Raw genomic sequence first — 21,185 nt, forward strand, 5'->3', positions numbered from 1 at the left:
ACAAGGGGCCGCTCGGGACTTCGTGGAAAGCATGGCCTCCATGGGGCTGTCCCTGAATAAGTCTGGCCCAACTCATAGCCACGGACATGCCTTAGACTTGGTGTTTACCTCTACGGATGTTGGTGATCTGACATTAACTAAAAGCGAAACAAAAGAAGTGCCATGGTCAGATCACTTCCTGGTGCAACTGGACTTCTCCGCAACCCTTCCCCTCCGCAGGGAGGTGGGACCGATTCGGATGGTCCGCCCCCGCCACTTAATGGATCCAATTGGCTTCCAGAGAGTGGTAGGGGATGCTTTATCCCAAGTTGATGGCCTTTCAGCTGATTCCCTGGTGGCACGCTGGAATGCGGAGTTAACCAGGGCTATTGACTGTCTGGCTCCGAAGTGCCCTTTCCGATTGCATGGAGCCCGGACAGCCCCGTGGTTTTCCCCGGAGCTGAGGGTGATGAAACAATCGTTGAGACGGCTAGAGCGCCGGTGGCGGAAAACTCATTCTGAATCAGACCGGACACGGGTTAGAGCTCAACGTCGGGCCTACCAAGTGGCAATGGCGACGGCGAAGAGGGCCTTCTTCGCCGCCTCCATTGCATCTGCAGAAAACAGCAGCAGGAGACTTTTTCAGGTGGTTCGCAGTTTATCGGAACCACCTGTACCACCGGGGCCTGGTAGCGACCCCAAGATCTCCTGCAATGCTTTTGCAAAGTTTTTTGCAGATAAAATCGCTCAGATTCAGAAGGAGGTAGACTCCACAGTGGGAGCAGGGCCAGGGCGGGAGAGTGCTAGAGTTCTGTCTGGTCCTGTTATATGGGATCAATTCCAATCTGTTACCTCCGAGGATGTGGACAGGCTGCTTGGACGAGTGAAACCGACCACCTGTCTCCTTGATCCTTGCCCATCCTGGCTGATAAAAGCGAGCCGGGAAGGGCTGGGCGATGGGCTTTGCACGGTGGTGAATGCTTCCCTCTGTGAGGGAGCCTTCCCAGACCCGCTGAAAGAGGCGGTCATTAAACCGCTTCTTAAAAAAGCATCTTTAGACCCGGCCAATTTGGCCAACTATCGCCCAGTCTCAAATCTGCCATTCTTGGGCAAGGTGATTGAGCGGGTGGTTGCTGAACAACTCCAAGCACGCCTGGAGGAAACGGACCATTTGGATCCCTTCCAATCGGGATTCAGGCCTCACCATGGGACTGAAACTGCCTTGGTCGCGCTGGTTGATGATCTCCGGCGGGCTAGGGACAAAGGTGAGAGCTGTTTCCTAGTTCTGCTGGATCTCTCAGCGGCCTTTGACACCATCGACCATAACATCCTTCTGGACCGTCTAGGGGGGCTGGGCGCTGGGGGCACTGTTATACAGTGGTTTCGCTCCTTCCTCCTGGGCCGTGTTCAGAAAGTGGTGGTGGGGGATGAGTGTTCAGACCCTTGGGCCCTCACTTGTGGGGTACTTCAGGGTTCCGTCCTCTCCCCCATGCTTTTTAACATCTATATGAAGCCGCTGGGAGAGATCATCAGGGGGTTTGGACTGGGTGTTCATCAGTATGCAGATGACACCCAGCTCTACCTCTCCTTTAAATCAGAACCAGTGAAGGCGGTGAAGGTCCTGTGTGAGTGCCTGGAGGCGGTTGGAGGTTGGATGGCGGCTAACAGATTGAGGTTGAATCCTGACAAGACAGAAGTACTGTTTTTGGGGGACAGGAGGCGGGCAGGTGTGGAGGATTCCCTGGTCCTGAACGGGGTAACTGTGCCCCTGAAGGACCAGGTGCGCAGCCTGGGAGTCATTTTGGACTCACAGCTGTCCATGGAGGCGCAGGTTAACTCTGTGTCCAGGGCAGCTGTCTACCAGCTCCACCTGGTACGCAGGCTAAGACCCTACCTCCCCGCGGACTGTCTCGCCAGAGTGGTGCATGCTCTGGTTATCTCACGCTTGGACTACTGCAACGTGCTCTACGTGGGGCTACCTTTGAAGGTGACCCGGAAACTGCAATTAATCCAGAATGCGGCAGCTAGACTGGTGACTGGGAGTGGCCGCTGGGACCACATAACACCGGTTCTGAGAGATCTGCACTGGCTCCCAGTATGTTTCCGAGCACGATTCAAAGTGTTGGTGCTGACCTTTAAAGCCCTAAACGGCCTCGGTCCTGTATACCTGAAGGAGCATCTCCACCCCCATCGTTCAGCCCGGACACTGAGATCCAGCGCCGAGGGCCTTCTGGCGGTTCCCTCACTGCGAGAAGTGAGGCTACAGGGAACCAGACAGAGGGCCTTCTTGGCAGTGGCGCCCGCCCTGTGGAACGCCCTCCCATCAGATGTCAAAGAGATAAAGAATTACCTGACATTCAGAAGACATCTTAAGGCAGCCCTGTTCAGGGAAGTTTTTAATATGTAATGCTGTACTGTTTTTAACACTGATTGGGAGCCGCCCAGAGTGGCTGGGGAAACTCAGCCAGATGGGCGGGGTATAAATAATCTATTATTATTATTATTATTATTATTATTATTATTATTGTTTCCAAGTAAACATGCATCAGTTTGTGCTGTAGGGCTGCTATCTGCACACCTATCACAGAACTCTCTAGTATTTATGGCCAAATATGCAATAGCTTCAGACAGTAAGCCTTATGAACATCTGCACAGGACTGTGGATTGCGTGTCCAACTGAAAGCAATGGAAGAAATTAAGTTGACCAGCTGGCATCAGTGGTGGAGCTTCATGCTCCGGCACCGGGGGTGGGGGTGGGGGTGGAGAGCAGGCGGGGGGGGGGGCTTGGCATGCGTCCTGGGGGCGGGATGCACTGCCTGCAGGGGCCTGGCATGTGTCCTTGGGGCTGGGCGTCCCTCCCAAGTTGTGAGGCTGCTGCTCCAATCAGCCCTGACCATCGACCATGCTGACTGAAGCTGATAGGAGCTGCTATCCAATGACAAGGAGCTTGGACCATATGACACTTGTGGCCTGCTCTACAATTCTGAGTCTATGAACTAAAAAAATCCAGAGAGCAACAGGTTCCCCATCCCTACATCTGAGACTTGTTAACCCCTCCCACATCAGCATCATCTTTTAAGATTTTAAATTGTTCAGCTGGATTATCATCACTTCCACTGGCCTTGTTATTTGCAGTGCCCATTTGACTTCACTCTCCAGGATGTCTGGCTCAAGGTCAGCAACCACACTACCTGGGGTGTATGAGACATCCATATCTTTCTGGTATAATTCCTCTGTGTTTTCTTGCCACCTCTTCTTGACGTCTTCTGCTTCTGTTAGGTCTTTACCACTTTTGTCCTTTATTATGGTAATCTTTGTACAAAATGTTCCTGTCAGGAGATGATGTTCTAAGCTTGGACCTTATAGCTCAAAGAGAATGCCTGCCTGAGGAGCTTCAAGGCCACTGACTAAATCCCTCACAAAAATAAAACAATGCACATCTCAGATCCATGGGGCCTTGACATTTCTGCATGGAACTCAGTGTACAGTGGAACCTTGGGTTGCAAACATGATCCGTGCGGGAGGCACGTTCTCAACCCGCACTGTTCGCAACCTGCAGCACTGTGTTTGTGCATGCGCGGGTTGCGATTTGGTGCTTCTGTGCATGCACAAAGCGCGATTTGGTGCTTCTGTGTGTGCTCAAGTACCGAAACCCAGAAGTAACCCATTCCAGTACAGTACTTCTGGGTTTGGCGCGGTGTGCAACCCAAAATCGCGTAACTTGAAGCGTCTGTAGCCCGAGGTACCACTGTACTGTATGGAACTCCTGCATGGAACTCTGTTCACTGCATTGCAGTGAATGGTGCTTACTTCTGAGTAGGGGTGGAAAGACCTGACAATTTTGTTTCTTACAGATTATCATCCCACCCACACCCCACCACTGTTTCAGATTCAGTTTTCCACATTCTACAGCAATTTGCAATATATCAGGAGAAATTTTAGTGCAAATTTTTGTATGCTATTTTTGCAAGCGATTTCTCCTAATACTATGCATGTTTTTGTATGTGATTTTCACTAATATAGTTATGCACACTTTCCTCTAATATATTATTTTTTTGTAAACATTGTTTGGCTGAAGAGCTGTCTTAAAAATCTGGGTAAATGTGAATTTGATAGATTCACCTTTAAATGCCAACTGAATCAAATTTATTCCCCATCACTGCTACTAAGTAGACCTAGATGGGATTGTACTGTTGTTCATTCACCTTACACTTGTACATTTATTGCCATGTTTTAAAATATATTCATTTTTTTTAAAGTTTTCCTCCCAACTTTCATTGCAAATGTTGGGAGAGAATCCACTAATCTCTTGTCCCCAGCTTTCATTAAATCTTTGAACTTTTAGACTTTTGCAAATTGACAACTGATTTCCTGCGATTTGGGTGGCTATGGAAGGAGATTAGATCTGAACTAGAAAACAAGAAACAGCAGCTGCAAACTGACATTGGCTGCAAACTATTGCAACAAACAATATAGGTGATGAAGGGAAATAAGCTGCTCTGAAAAGGTGTGCGGAACTGCAGCGAAAGTAGGCTAAATATTATACTACATAGTAATAGAGTCTATTACACAGAATGAGCAGAACAAAGCAGAACATTCATAATGCAGGGATTATGGCTAAAAAGGAATACCGCTGTAACTTAACCCTTAGGAAAGAGCATTAGGCCTTTGAATTCTCCAGGGGACAATATTGGAAAGCTGAGAAACAGAAAGCATATTGCTAATGTTTTATGTCTCTTTATGTAGAGTTAGATTATTCTGCTGGAACCTGAAACCCCTGAGGTTACAAGGGGTATATTTTCATTCATTTTCCTTTCCCTGTCCCATTAAAAGCCAAGCCTTCAGTATTTGGTTGTACAGAACCACTCTCTAAGGCAGAACAGCCAGTTTTGCTGTTGTCATCATGCAGAGTGTAAGTTGACTTGCTTGTTGCAGGTGACCTCTTGCAAAGCTTACCTTAGTTAGCAAGGGTGACCTACTGCCCTCCCACTGCTTCTGGACTTTAAACCCCATTGACCATGGGGAGTCCATCAAGAGGTCTTCCATCCTGTCCTAAAGACTAAAATAATCCAACTCTTTCTCCAATTCTAAACCAGTTCCATGGTTTTGGGGAGCAGGAAAAAAATGGTTCGGTTTCAAATTCTGCTGTTACAGGTCTACGGCTGAATAAGTGCAAGACAATATTGCCTTTTGAAACCTCTCTGTGTACACAGCTTTCTTGAAGCATTTCCTTTCTTTTCCTCATAGCTCTGGTGTTGCAAATTTGGTTTCCAACTAGCTACGGAAAGTTATTTGTGGAGGCAGCCATGACTAAGATTGGATATTTATTTGTTACCTTATTTCAGGGGGGACACACGCAGACTTTTTAAAAAATCCTTATTTTGATCTAGGATTCTGTAACCTTTAGTTACAGAGGCTGTGGTGAGGACTGCAGGGCCTGCTCCCTTCCAAGGTCTTTTCCAACTGGCCCAGGCCCTCATTTGGAACAAACTTTTGGGAAAGTGCGGGAGGTTGTTCTGCTATTGCTTCACTGTTCCAAGTGGCTAATGAGTTTTAAAATGCCCTTAAGCAGTCGGTGGCATTTTAAATTTTTCTTTCTTTTTCTCCTTTTTTGCTTTGTTGGGGGTGGGTGGGTGGGATGGATATCTGGTTGGGGATTAATTTTAGTATAATTGTTCTGTTTTTGTTTTTTGTTGTTTTATTGGTTGTTGTATAGTTTGTGTCTTGACCAGATGGATACTGGAATCAGCAAGGGAAACCCACATAACCTGAAGGTGTTGCTGTGTAATGCTAGGTCAATGAATCATAAGACCACTGCCATCCATGACTTGATCATGGATGGAGGACTTGACCTGGCATGTGTAACAGAGACTTGGTTGGATGAAGCAGATGGGCCTGTCCTTGCTGCTGCTTGTCCACCAGGTTTCTCTTACGCACAGCAACCCAGGTCGTGTGGGCGGGGAGGGGGGGTTGCAGTGATTTTTAGGAAGTCATTAGTCTGCACCAGGCGTCCTATTGGGAAGACCCAGTTCTGGAAGTTGGGCAATAGGGGCAGTACAGGATTCCTATTGGTGTACCGACCTCCCCGCTGCACCAAGGATTCCCTGCCCGAGCTGCTTCAGTTCGTGGCGGATGTTCTCCTAGAGACACCTAGTTTGGTTGTTCTAGGGGATTTTAACATCCATGCCAACATGACCTTACAAGGGCCCGCTCGGGACTTCGTGGAAAGCATGGCCTCCATGGGGCTGTCCCTGAATAAGTTTGGCCCAACTCATAGTCATGGACATGCCTTAGCCCGGGTGTTCACCTCTAGTGATGTGGGTGATCTGACACTAAGTAAAAGTGAAACAAAAGAAGTGCCATGGTCAGATCACTTCTTGGTGCAACTGGACTTCTCTGCGACCCTTCCCCTCTGCAGGGGGGTGGGAGCAATTCGGATAGTCAACCCCCACCACTTAATGGATCCAAATGGTTTCTAGAGAGTGGTAGGGGATGCTTTATCCCATGTTGATGGCCTTTCAGCTGATTCCCTGGTGGCACGCTGGAATGCGGAGTTAACCAGGGCTATTGACTGTCTGGCTCCGAAGCGCCCTCTCCGATTGCATGGAGCCCGGACAGCCCCATGGTTTTCTTCAGAGCTGAGGACGATGAAACAATTGCTGAGACGGCTAGAGCGTCGGTGGCAGAAAACTCATTCCTAATCTGACCTGACACGGGTTAGAGCTCAACGTCGAGCCTACCAAGTGGCGATAGCGACAGCGAAGAAGACTTTATTCAACGTCTCTATTGCATCTGCAGAAAATAGTAGCAGGAGACTCTTTCAGGTGGTCCACAATTTAATGGAACCACCTTTACCACCGGGGCCTTGTAAAGACCCCAAGATCTCCTGCAACGATTTTGCAAAGTTTTTTGCAGTCACTCATATTTGGAAGGAGGTAGACACCACCGTGGGAGCAGGGCTGGGGCGGGAGAGTGCTAGAGCCCTGTCTGGTCAAGTCGCATGGAGTCAATTTCAATCCGTTACCCCCGAGGATGTGGACAGGCTGCTTGGACGTGTGAAACCAACCATCTGTCTCCTTGATCCTTGCCCATCCTGGCTAATAAAAGCAAGCCGGGAAGGGCTGGGCGATGGGCTCTGCGGGGTGGTGAATGCTTTCCTCTGTGAGGGAACATTCCCAGATCTGCTGAAATAGGCGGTCATTAAACCGCTTCTTAAAAAAAACATCTTTAGACCCGGCCAGTATGGCCAAATATCACCCAGTCTCAAATCTTCCATTCTTGGGCAAGGTGCTTGAGCAGGTGGTTGCTGAACAACTCCAGGCACGCCTGGAGGATGCGGACCATTTGGATCCCTTCCAGTCGGGATTCAGGCCTCAACATGGGACTGAAACTGCCTTGGTCGCACTGGTTGATGATCTCCAGCAGGCTAGGGACAAAGGTGAGAGCTGTTTCCTAGTTCTGCTGGATCTCTCAGCGGCCTTTGATACAATCGACCATAACATCCTTCTGGACCGTCTAGAGGGGCTGGGAGCTGGGGGCACTGTTATACAGTGATTCTGCTCCTTCTTCCTGGGAAAGTGGTGGTGGGAGATGAGTGTTCAGACCCCTGGGCCCTCACTTATGGGGTGCCTCAGGGTTCCGTCCTCTCCCCCATGCTTTTTAACATCTATATGAAGCCGCTGAGAGATATCATCAGGGGGTTTGGACTGGGTGTCCATCAATATGCAGATGATACCCAGCTCTACCTCTCTTTCAAATCCTGTGTGAGTGCCTGGAGGCGGTTAGAGGATGGATGGCAGCTAATGGATTGAGGTTGAATCCTGACAAGACAGAAGTACTGCTTTTGGGGGACAGGGGGTGGGCTGGTGTGGGGGACTCCCTGGTCCTGAATGGGGTAACTGTGCCCCTGAAGGACCAGGTGCACAGCCTGGGAGTCATTTTGGATTCACAGCTGTCCATGGAGGCGCAGGTCAATTCTGTATCCAGGGCAGCTGTCTACCAGCTCCACCTGGTACGCAGGCTGAGACCCTACCTGCCCGCGGACTGTCTCGGTAGAGTGGTGCATGCTCTAGTTATCTCCTGCTTGGACTACTGCAATGCGCTCTATGTGGGGCTACCTTTGAAGGTGACCTGGAAAGCACAACTAATCCAGAATGCGGCAGCTAGACTGGTGACTGGGGGTGGCTGCCGAGACCACATAACACCGGTCCTGGAAGACCTGCATTGGTTCCCAGTACGTTTCCGAGCACAATTCAAAGTGTTGGTGTTGACCTTTAAACCCCTAAACGGCCTCGGCCCAGTATACCTGAAGGAGCGTCTCCACTCCCATCGTTCTGCCCGGACGCTGAGGTCCAGCTCCGAGGGCCTTCTGGCGGTTCCCTTATTGCGAGAAGCAAAGTTACAGGAAACCAGGCAGAGGGCCTTCTCGGTAGTGGCATCCTCCCTGTGGAACGCCCTCCATCAGATGTCAAAGAGATAAACAACTACCTGACATTCAGAAGACACCTGACATTCATGTGTGACATCTTAGTGTATTTTTTGTCTTTGTGGAAGCCGCCCAGAGTGGCTGGGGTACAAATAATAAATTATTATTAGAATCATAGAATCATAGAATCATAGAGTTGGAAGAGACCACAAGGGCCATCGAGTCCAACCCGCTGCCAAGCAGGAAACACCATCAGAGCACTCCTGACATATGGTTGTCAAGCCTCTGCTTAAAGACCTCCAAAGAAGGAGACTCCACCACACTCCTTGGCACTTCTTCTTCTTCTTCTTCTTCTTCTTATTATTATTATTATTATTATTATTACCCCGGTTATGTAACTGGGCCACAATGCAACAACATGTAGTTCTAATGACCCCCCCCAAAAAAAAAACTCCATGAGTTCAGAAAGGTGTTATCTGTCAAGTTGGTACAGCAGCAATAGCTTTCTTGGCTTTGTTATGCAGGTATGCATAATGAAAAGAGAGCTTTAGGCTGGAGAGAGCAGAAGTTTAGACAGGTTAGTAGGTCTTTGAGTACAGCAACCTCAGCCAACCGTGGTGCCTCTGGATGTTTTGAACTGCAGTGCCCATCAGTCCCAGCCAGCACTGATGGGATTTATAGACTCATAGAATCTTAGAACTGTGGAGTTGGAAGGGAGCTCGAGGGTCATCTAGTCAAACCGCCGCCCCCCCCCCCCCGCAATCTCAACAACATTATACATGACAGATGGCCATCCAACCTCTGCTTTAAAATCTCCAAGGGAGGGGACTCCATAACCTCCCAAGGGAGTCTGTTCCACTATCAAACAGCTCTTACGTTCACAAAGTTCTTCCTGTTTAGTCAGAATCTCATTTTTTCTAACTTGAAGCCAATGGTTTGAGTCCTACACTTCAGAGCAGGAGAAAATAAGCATGCTTCATCTTCCATGTGATAACCATTTAGATATTTGAAGATTATTATCATAACTCTTCTCAGTCTCCTCTTTTCCAAGCCATACATACCCAGCTCCTTCAACCTTTCCTCATAAGGCTTGGTTTCCTTGGTGGCCCTCATTTGCAAACATTCCAGCTTGTCAATAACCTTCTTATAATGTGGCGGCCAGGTGTTGTCTGACCAAGGCAGAATAGAGTGGTACTATTACTTCCCTTGAGGGACGCAGGTGGCGCTGTGGGTTAAAGCCTCAGCGCCTAGGGCTTGCCGATCGAAAGGTCGGCGGTTCGAATCCCTGCGGCGGGGTGCGCTCCCGCTGCTCGGTCCCAGCGCCTGCCAACCTAGCAGTTCGAAAGCACCTCCGGGTGCAAGTAGATAAATAGGGACCGCTTACCAGCGGGAAGGTAAACGGCGTTTCCGTGTGCGGCTCTGGCTCGCCAGAGCAGCGATGTCACACTGGCCACGTGACCCGGAAGTGTCTCCGGACAGCGCTGGCCCCTGGCCTCTTAAGTGAGATGGGCGCACAACCCCAGAGTCTGTCAAGACTGGCCCGTACGGGCAGGGGTACCTTTACCTTTTTATTACTTCCCTTGACCTTAACACTCTACTTCTGTTGATGCAGCCTAGAATAGCATTAGATTTTTTTGCTGCTGCATCACACTGTTGACTCAGGTTAAGCTTATGGTCTAAGACCCCCTCGATCCTTTTTACATTTCTGCAGATGGTTCTTCCTGCCTAAGTGTAAAAGTTTGGATTTGTCCCTGTTGAAATGAATTTTGTTAGTTTGGGCCCAGTTCATCTTGAATTCCATTTCTATCTTCTGTGGCATTAGATACCCCTCCCAGTTTGGTGTCATTTGCAACTTTCCTGAGCATCCCCCCAGCTCCCTCATCCAGAACTCTGCAGCACCCCACTTGTCACTTTCCCCCAGGATGACAAGGAACCATTGGTTCGGTCAGTCAGCCAGCTACAAATCCACAGTTACCTTGTCCAGCCCAATTTTACCACCCTCTCTGTAAGACTATAATGGGGGACTTTTGTCAAAAGCCTTAATGAAAACAAATACACTACGTCCACAGTATTCCCCTGATCCACCAAGCTTGTAACTTTGATTTAAAAAAAAAAAAAGACTTGTGAATTGTAGTGGTGAGAGCATAGTTGGAGAACCTCAGGCCTGTGTGCCAAATGTGGCTCTCCAAAATTCTCTGTCAAGCCCTCAGGACTCTCCTCAGGCCGCACCTTTCATTGGTCCCCCTCAAGTGATTTTACCTGGCTGGAGTGGGTCTGTGCAAGGATAATACCTGGCTGGAGAAACATGTCCTTGCGTATATCTGATTTTACATCTGAATGTACACCACCCACTTTTGTCTTGTTCCCACCTACCGATAACCCTAAATACACTGGTTTATGATCTTAGGCCATTTTCTCTCAGACTAAACCTACATCATAGGGTTCTTGAGAGGACAGATTTGAGGTGGGTTAGAGGAATGGGAAGAACCCTATGTGATGACTTGGAGGAAAGGTGAGCTATAAAATAGATGCATACATTAAAAGCTAGACTGTACTATGAGAAGTGTGGGTTTAGCTAGCCCTGAGCTAAACTGTGCCTCACTTTATACCTCAAAGGGGTGTGTGTTTTTTTCACTCTCCAGGTATTGGGTGTCAGATTTCTGTTGCAGAAACAGAATGTGTGACTACACCCCAGTCAATAAGCTAAGTAATAATGTGCAACCTTCTGTTACAAAACAACACAATGACATCCCATATCAGTTAAGCCACCAACACACGTTAGTCAACAAACAATTTTTTTATTAGCAAATCACAGATCACCAAAGCTTTGATGCAAAATGACATAAGAACACATACAGAATATTTTTTTTTTTAAACTAGACTATGAAATACATTTATAACATGACAAATCAGAATGCACTGGGGAAAAAATTCCTAATCAAACCTAACAGAAAGAGGTAGCTGAACCATGATAAGAATTTATACTTAATTTCACTTCAAGTTCATTGTAGTGCAAACTTTTGCTTGTTTATTAATTCATTCATTTTTAAAGAATGCTGTAGAAAGTGATGTAATTTCGCAATTTCACAGGAGGTTGGCTACCTTGGGGTGGCTTAATTTCTGGCATCAGAAACATTTTATTGTTAATGCAGGGCTAAGAGAACGGAGACCCTCCAGATGTTGTTGGATTGCAACGCCCATTGCCCATACTGACTGGGGCTAATGGGAGTTTCATTCCAGCAACATCTGGAAGGCCAGTGGTTCCTCACCCCTGGTTTAATGGGATTGCTGAGGAGCAGCAACTTAACCTATTTGAACTTTGGCCTGTTCTACACATGCAGACTAGCTGAGTTGTTGAGAGTACTGCAATAGTAAAATGGGCATTCCTTCCATCTCTGATATTTAAATGCGACTGTTGCGGCATATATAGTTAGAGCAGTACGAACCACACGAAAGAATGAAGCTTCAGCAGGTTTAAAAATACCAACACCTTAAAATCTGCAGAACAACAATAAATCTTTACAAAAAGCCCTAAAAGGGGCGGTGTAGTTAGTGTGTGTGTGTGTGTGTGTGTGTGTGTGTGTGTGTGTGTGTGTGTAAAAGATGTAGGATTAAGCATGTTCAGTGACCAATGCTGAAAAAAAATGGAAAGTAGGTAGAAAGGGAAATGGAGTGGACATGGAAATGAACAGGAAATGTTAATGCTGCAACATTTTGTTGCATGCCCCACCTGTACTACTACAAACTACAGGTGAGGTGCCATTTTAAAAAATATACATTTCATTAAACAAACCAACATAACTCATTGCATGTAGAAATCTTATACAGCAGAAACCAGGTTGGGATAAAACTTACTCCCCCAGCCAATAGGCTAGTTTTCTACTTGCAGGGAGTTCCTAAATCAACCAACCCTTAAAGGAGCATTCAGACATGGTGCAATGCAGCTCAGGAACAATCTGCCACCTTGTTCTGCTGTTTGTGTAGACTAGGCCAAAGCCTTGACAGAAAACATTTCAAAGCATAAAACACTGGTTTTGCTACACTACGGCTTTGTAAACCTTTTCGTTGCTCAAAATTTACTCTCAAACGTATTTTCAAAATCTTCTTCAAAAAGTAGTATATGGCTCATGAAGTCTGAGAAGCTCATAAATAGCAACTAACAAAAGTATTCAGGCACTTCAAATCCAGGAGTTAAGTCATTCTTGTCGTATGAAAACTTCAAAGTTTAAAGGAACAACAGACATCGACTTTGCCAATGCCTGTCCAAGTTTTGTGGTCTCTAGGAGACTGTACGTCAAAACATCCTGAAAAACCACGAGAGAGACTGGGACAGTTCAGTCTACTAACTATCACAACTGCATATTATTAGATTTCAGGTTTAAAAAGTCTCTGCTGATTAATTGTATGACTTTTTAAGGCCCACTCAGAAATTCCACTGGCACTACCCAACAGAGGGAATTCTAACAAGAACCCCCTGGTCCTCCTCTTCATTATTGCAACAGACCAGTTCACACTGGTGGTGAAGAGGAGTACATCCCATGGCTGCTTGCTCACTGATTAGCCCCTGCCTGAACAGCACACAGGTGTGAGCAAGTGATGAGGAAAGGGAGAAGCAGAAGCACCAGCAACAGGTTGCTATGGTGATGAGGAGGCAGACTTACTCATTGAAGGAGGGAGGCCTTTGACAAGCGCCCCCCCTTAAAACCCACATCGAACTGGCTTTTGTTAGTCTTGTTAGTGGGTAAAGGGCTGCAGCCCAAAGCTACACTCTTGTATACACTTTCCTGGGAGCCCCACTGAACGCACAGCTGGCCCTACTTCTGAATAAACATGAATAGGACTGCACTGCTAGAGCTGCAAAATTTTGCACAGGAATAAAAACAACCATTCTAAAAATAAAAACATATCATCTCTCCCCCCCAGTCCCCCTCAAAATACATGTGTGGCAGCAGACAGCATCTCAGCAGGGCGAGAGAAAGAGGCACCCACCACATGAGGATTTTGAAGTCCATGTATATATTAAAAAAAACCCTTTTTCAATAAAAAGTTCTTTAAATATCTGCAGCCCACTCCATCAGGGTCATCCTCAAAATCCAGTAAAACCTTTTTCAAAACAGTTTCATTTAACGGATTAATTTAAATATTGAATCGTTGATATTCTACCAATCTTGCTAAGTACCATAGGCTTAATATGCATTGCATGCTTAAGATTTCCCCCCAGATATAGCACCTCCTCTGACTTGGACTATATTGAAAGATGGCCTGAAGGGGGTCTCTACCAATTAGGGCAAACTGTAGAGGTGCAGAACTGTAAAAAATCATGATGGCAGTGGCATCATGAGTCCCCTTATTCAGCCATTCTCAATGTCACTCAGAGAGAAAGCAACAATTCGGTGTTTCCACCCACAAGAAAAGCTGTTGTCCACATTTCTTTTACACACCCTTAATGGACCTGGGCCAAATTCTTATGTTACCAATATGGCAACCTTCCTAGTAACCAGTGGTTACCAGTGGTTTAAGAAAACATAGAAAAGATTTGGGCAAGACCCATCCAGAGAAGATAAATATAACTCATTGCAGGCCAAATTTTCCATTACTGGTTACATAAATTTATTCAGCTCTGCTATATGCAAACTGCCATTGTCCACCTCCCAGAAAGGTCTTCTACCTGAGGAGGTGAGTATGGGTGCACACAACCAAACCACACAACTGCAGTGTTGCTTTGCTCCCTATTTGTGACTGCATATATTTAATGAGTTGCTTCACAGTACAGTTTTGGTCTCGACACATCTTTGGTTTCTTTCAGGCAAATGCGCACACAAAATTCTGGCCACTTTTGAATGAGATCATTTCCGTTACTGTTTTTCTTTTTCTTTTTTACACTATCACTTGGAGTGGGTGGGTGGGTGGGGGAAACCGGCACAAAAATCCACAGGTGGGAGAAAAGTCTCTGAGGACCTAGTGCTATATAATGCCTGGAGTTACATAGTGCAACAAGTGAGGAAATGCATCAACCAAAAGAAAAGAAAGACAGGTTTGCATAAAGTACAACATGCCGATTTACATACGGATGCACATTTGGAAATAACAACAACAACAACAACAATAATAATAATAATTCATTAAACTGAACTTCCCATCTTCAAATAGAGCTCTTCAAATGCAGAGAACTGTCCTCCAAAATACTGTAGAACACAATGGAGATTTATGTAGAAAGCAGTGAGTCAGATTAGTAGCGTAACCAACTTTGACTTTTTCATGGGCATTTTCCTCAATTGCTTTCCACAATTGCTAGAGCACAGCCAATGAGGAGGCGGAGGTGGAGATTACATCCTCTGCCCCAGTTCCCAAGTCTGTTGTAAGCTACAGATCTGTAAGTACTTGGGGAAAGGACTTTTCCAATGGTGGCAGTACTGCTCTGGAATTGCATCCCCATTTAGGTCCACCATATATCTCTTTAAGTGTCATAGGGTTGCCCCTTCTTCGAGGAGTCATTTATGTAATAGTGCATTAGTGGCAGATTTACACTAGGCTGTCCACATGTCAGGCCCTTTTTTCATCTGGAACTCACTGGAACTCAGTTCTGGCACCTCTCAGGTGGGCGTCATTGCCATAGTAAGAGAATAAGGGAGGCATTCATGGTGAGTTCCGGCACCTCTTTTTCTAGAAAAATAGCACTGTTGTATGCTGTTCTGAAACAGTTGTTCTGGGATGCTCCTGCAATATTATTGTTCTATTGCTATTTGGAAGGGTAAAGGTAAAAGACCGACTCTGGGGTTGCGGCGCTCATTTCACTTTATTGGCCAAGGGAGCTGGCGTACAGCTTCCGGGTCATGTGGCCAGCGTGACTAAGCTGCTTCTGGAGAACCAGAGCAGCGCACGGAAACACCATTTACCTTCCCGCCAGAGTGGTACCTATTTATCTACTTGCAATTCGTGCTTTCGAACTGCTAGATGGCACAAACAGTACTGAAAGCAGAATCAAGTAGAATCACCCCGATACCATCAAGAGCACAAATCGTCATGAATGCAGAATAAAAGGAACGTCTGTAGGGATCCATGTTCATTCTGCCAGGTTTCAGCTATTATGAACTGTTTTTGATTGCTATACCCCACATTTAAGTCTTCTCCTTTGATCACATGTATATGTATATATAGATCTCATGATACCTTTGCACCATCTTGTTTTCAATCATTGCCTACTTTTGATATTTTTATTTCATATTTTTGTAAACTGCCTTGAGCACTCCAGTAGAAAATAAACAGATTTTTAAAAAAATAAAAGAAATAAATCTGGCAATGCAATCAGTAGGAGTGCATATATTAAATAAGACATTTCACCTGGTTTTAAGCACAGGTTTTCATCATGAGTCTGGAGGAGGGGAGCAGTGCGCGGTGGCAGCAGCATTTCAACCTCCTTCTTTGAAGTTTAAAAAGGGTCAATGTTTCTGCACATTAACGTCCATCACAGTAGTTTTCAGTCCCAGAAAAACTCAATCTCCCCTCCACCACTCCCCCCAAAATTTATACAACTGCAATGCGTTTCCATTTGCAATGCAGACCTCATGTAAGCGCATTTCAGAGAACTGCAGCAAAACCTGTCCAGAAATACATTAGGAGGCTTCCAGACCACCACCAGCCTCACAGTACAGTTAAGATAAAAGATACATGCTTTTAAAAAGTGATGTTGTTATCACATTATCTAAATAAAAACAATGCAGTTTTGCAGCAATTGGGAGCCAGAGGAAGCAGGTGTCAGAAAAGCAACAAAGGAAAGGGAATGTAGGAGGCTGCCTTAGAACAGAGTCAGATCAATGGTCCGGCCAGCTGAGTGTCATCTACGCTGACTGGAAGTGACTCTGTGGATTCAGGCAGGGGTCTCTCCCAGTCCTAACTGGAGATGCCAGGGATTGAACTGGTGGCCTTCTGCATACAGGCAGATGTTCTACCACTGAGCAATGACTGTTCTCCAATTTAGGAACACATTCCCAAGGAGATTACGGTAAATTGAGAATTACCAATGGGAGAAGTAACACTGATAAAGCCGGTGGGAGCAGTATCTCAATCTGTTACTCTCCTGTTGGCAATGCACATAATCTTCCTATGTGGAAAGTTCTTTGTGTCCTGTTGCTGCCATCCAACCTGTCCCCAGTATAAAGGCTACCAAAGAAATGCTGTAAAAGAGTCTCTTCAAAGTGGTCTGCAGCTGTTTTGTGAAAGAGCCACCTAAGAGCTCAGCTTGGCAAAGCCACAACATTCATTTAGATCAGAAAAATAACAGCAATCCCAAGGCAAACTGTCACAGCAAGCTTCTCTAAACAACAATATGAAGGACAATGTGTTATGTACACCTTGTTCCCCTGTCCCTGATCATTCTTCCTTTGACCCTCACTGCTGTCCTTGAACATCCTTTTAACAAATTAAATGTCAAAACAGGATTTGTCCAGATGTTATCTGATTCCTGGTACCAGGTACAGATAATTCTGTACTCAAAGAAAGAATTGTAAGTACTATTTTTGGTGTGTTTTTTTAAAAGAGAGAGAGAGAGAGAAATCCATCGAAGCATACTTTGACACATCTTCAAAAATTAGAGGGTTGGATCCAGACTTCAGTGGCAACCCAAACCCCACTTTCCTAGATGTAAGTCCTATTGAATTCAATGCAACTTACTACTAAGTGGACTTGGTTAGGGTGGTGCTGTTAGTCATGCTTTGAACAGACCCATTTAAATTAATCTTAGGTTAGTCATCATGATAATGTCACATTCATGTCAATGGTCTACCCTAAGTATGACAAAGTCTGGATCCAACCCATTGTATCAGTGCCATTTAGACCTTCCACAAAATGTAAAAGCAAACTAGTTATCAAGCATGAGACTGTGTATTATTAACACTCCCACCCCCATCTTCATATTCATTATTAAAAACACTATAAGATAGTAAAGCAGCCAGACCTCTATGAAGAATACACACAGTCTTAGGCTATGATCCTAAACACACTTTCTAGGGGAGTAAGCTAATCACCACTGAATGTAGCAGGATTTACATTAGAGGATCATGCTGTGAATTTGCAACTGAAAACCAAATAAACATTTTTTAGTCCAAAATAATACTAATAATATCCATCAAAGACTAGTGAATACTGTTAATATACAGATTTTTTTTTAAAAAACCCCACACCAAACCAGAACCCTTTGGAATATGCCTTGAAATAAAACAGCACGATGGCTAGTTATTTCAGCTTCACATTAAACCAGAAATATTTCAATGCATCTGTTCCCAGATAAAATAAAATAAAAATTTGGACAAACCTTTTAAAAAATTGTTTATAGCAAAAAAGAAAAAAGAAAAGAAGTTCACATCTGTTTTGTTCACTTTCATTATGCATATATGTAGAAAGATATCTATATATTTATGGAAACATTGGTAATTCTTTTTGAACTGAAGAACCAACTCAACAACATTAAGGCTGCAGCCCTTCAGCGTGGTGACATGGAAGTGAAGACCTGTCACACTTTTCAGGACTTACTTCTGAGTAGAACGTGCTTGGGATCGTGCTGCATGCTCCCCGCACGGTATCTATAGTTTTTGCTGTGTTGATGTTAGAGCCATTTCTCGCTCCAAAAAGTCATTCTCTGTTAACACATCATTGCAACTAGTTAAAGGGCTCTTCCACCCATGAATCGTAACCTTGCAGATCTTGCTTCAGCTGGCGAAGAGACAATGAGATGTTATAGCAGGAGAGAAAGCTCAAGAAGTCATCAGTGTAAGGAAACAGCAGAGAGACGCTCAAGTATTCTAACAGGATTCACAGGACCTCTTGCGCCGCTTATCCTCATGGTCCCGGGTTGGCCATAAAGTCAAGAATGCGCTTGATGCCGAGGAGACGGTCTTTCAGGGATGTCATGGCAAGAAATGGGAGCTGGGCTCTACTCTCAAGAGGAAAGACAGCAAGGATCCACCAGCACCAGGCAGGGCCATTGGGGTTGCACTGCAAGGAAGAGCAAGCATTATTGTTAACAGCCATGGTTAATAATTGGAGAAAGTGGCAGGATGGAACCCCGTATTCAGGAACCGCCAACCTAATTGTAACATCTTAAATTAAAAGGCAACGTACCGTATTTTTCGCTCTATAGGACACACTTTTCCCCCTCCAAAAATTAAGGGGAAATGTGTGTGTGTGTCCTATGGAGCGAATGCAGGCTCCTTGGCTTCAGTGATAGTAACGCGAAGCCTACCAAGCGCAGAGGGAGCGCTCCCTCCGCGCTCCGGAGGCTTCGGGTTGTTTTCGCTGAAGCCTGGAGAACAAGAGGGATAGCCGCCTGAAGTCTTTGGAGCGCACAGCGTGAGTTACCGCTGCGCTCCACAGGCTTCAGGTTCCTTTTGCTGAAGCTGGGAGAGCAAGACTGTCCGCGCAGCCTGTCCGCTGCTCTTTGGGGTGGTGGGGGGGTTGAATAAGATTTCCCCCCTTGATTTCCCCCTCTAAAAACTAGGTGCGCCTTATGGTCCGGTGCGCCTTATGGAGCGAAAAATATGGTATATGACAATATGAATAAGCTTAATATAATTAAATAACTGAAACTATACCAAAGGTAAAATACACACAAAAATGCAAGGATGGTGTGCAAAGCATCACTCTGTTCTAAACAGTGCACTCCAAGGGTAAGGAATAGAGGAAGCTGCCTTATACCAAGCCAGACCATTAGTTCATCTAGTTTGGTGCTGTCTACATGGGCTGGCAGAAGCTCTCCAGGTTTCCAAGGTTTTCACACGCCCAGGCCTGCCTGGAGACGCCTGGGATTGAACTGGGCGAATTGAGTGAACTCAAATTCTTGGCCCTGCCAGAGTGTTACATCCTGTACCTACCTGTGGATCTGAATCCTTGGCAGGCATTGGACCAAAGTGACCGAGGATACGACCCTTGAGCCCTGTACAGAGGGCATCAAACCACTTGAAGGCCTCGTCATATACAGACTCGTGAAGGAGCATCAGCTCAGCACATTCTGCTCCTTGCACCTGGAATCATAGAGTTGTAGAGTTGGAAGGGGGACACAAGGGTCATCTAGTCCAACCCTCTACAATGCAGGAATCTTTTGCCCAACGTGGGGCTTGAACCCACAATCCTAAGATTAAATCTCATGCTCATCCAAACTGAGCTATCCCAGGAGGTATCACCAGGGAGCGTCAGGGGAAAAACAGTTTTAGAGGGATTCTATCAAAGAAACCCAGGCACCTGGATTAGTTGTCAAGATTGTAGGCTGGATTTGAGATGCTCAAGTCAAGGCATTCCTCACTGAAGCTGGTCTATCTCGCAGGGTTGTTGCAAGAATAAAATAGTATACCACAATCAGCTCCTTGGAGGAAAGGGGGCTATGAAATGATACTGGTAATAAATAATTGATATTAAGCAGCTGCCTTTACTGTACTGTTTTTGACACCTGCTATAATTTTAATTTTAATTTTAATTTTAATTTTAATTTTAATTTTAATTTTAATTTTAATTTTAATTTTAATTTTAATTTTAATTTTAATTTTAATTTTAATTTTAATTTTAATTTTAATTTTAATTTTAATTTTATTTTGCAAGCCTACCCAGACATGTGAATTTTACATGTAGTTTTATTTTATATATGTTTATCTTTGAACCTGCTGATTTTATTTTTAAAAAATATTCCACCCAACTTAACTTACCTGGTAATTTTAATGTATATATTTATGTAAACCAGGTAGGTTTTGATGAAGCAGTATATAAATCCTCTTAAATTAAATTAAATTAAAGCAGTAAGAAAGCATGGATATGTCAGGAACCCAGAATGCAGTGGTGGCCATGACACTGAATCAATAGCCGCAGGTCCACTGGCTGAGGGGCTTGACTGGCTTTCTGGCTCTGAGCCAGATACTGGGGCCCACTGAACCAGAGAGTGGTAGGCAGGAGACCACTGAACATCAGGACTCCACAAATTAGGGTCTGCAGAGCCAAGGCCATGACACACACCTTCCCTGAGCCTAAGGAACAAAGTAGTCCTGTTACTATCTTGTCGGTCCTATGGTCAAGGGAGGGCACAAGACCACATCCCTACTATGCATCGGAGAATCGTAGAGTTGGGAGGGACCCCAAGGGTCATCTAGTCCAACCCCCTGCAGGAATCTCAGCTAAAGCATCCATGACATATGGCCATCCAACCACTGCTTAAAAACCTCCAAGGAAGGAGAGTCTACCACCTCCTGTGGGAGAAGGTTCATGGCTCCCTGCAAATAATTCTAGGAGCTGTAGTCCTTTAAAGCAGTGCTCCCCAACCTTTTTATCGTCATGGACTGGTAAATGTTTGATAATTTTTCCGTGGCCCGCTTGTTTTGAGCTGAGTCCCCCCCTCCGTGCACTTACCTCATGGCAGCTTCTCTTCAGTCCCCGCGTCTCCGACCTCGAGTCCTCAGTCCTCCCATGGCGCCTCCTCCTCGGCCAATGGCGTGAGGTTTGCCTTTTGGCCAATCAGGAAGCGGGAGGACCTGCTCCCTGATTGGCCAGGAGGAGCATCAGTGTAACAATGGCGAATTTTCATTTGCTATTGTCACACAATAGGTGGGCTTGAGAGGGCGCAATGCTCTGCGCCTCGGCCGCCCGCCACAGTTAAATGATTTGAAGTTCCTCGGGCAGCCCGGTGCCGATTGATCCACGGACCAGTACCGGGCCGCGGCCCAGGGGTTGGGGAACACTGCTTTAAAGGGTCGGGAGTTGTTTGGAGACACCATAGAGCTCTAGTTTCCAGAGTGGTTTAACAACA

The 21,185-nt window shown here is 45.7% G+C and overlaps 1 protein-coding gene across 2 annotated transcripts in view; it reads right to left on the reverse strand.

The window, feature by feature from the left end:
- Window positions 1–17,715: 17,715 nt before the first annotated feature.
- LONRF3 (LON peptidase N-terminal domain and ring finger 3) overlaps window positions 17,716–21,185 on the reverse strand; it is a 38,657-nt gene continuing 35,187 nt past the window's right edge. For both annotated transcript variants that reach the window (XM_079962751.1, XM_079962750.1), the window contains exons 11-12: window positions 19,270–19,419; window positions 17,716–18,394 (exon numbers count right to left, since the gene is read on the reverse strand). In XM_079962751.1, the coding sequence (XP_079818877.1) occupies window positions 18,239–18,394; window positions 19,270–19,419 (306 nt within the window). In that variant the 3' untranslated portion in view covers window positions 17,716–18,238. The remainder of the gene's footprint in view (window positions 18,395–19,269; window positions 19,420–21,185) is intronic.

This window comes from Podarcis cretensis, assembly GCF_951804945.1.
Source record: "Podarcis cretensis genome assembly, chromosome: Z".
Classification (NCBI taxonomy): Eukaryota; Metazoa; Chordata; class Lepidosauria; order Squamata; family Lacertidae; genus Podarcis; species Podarcis cretensis.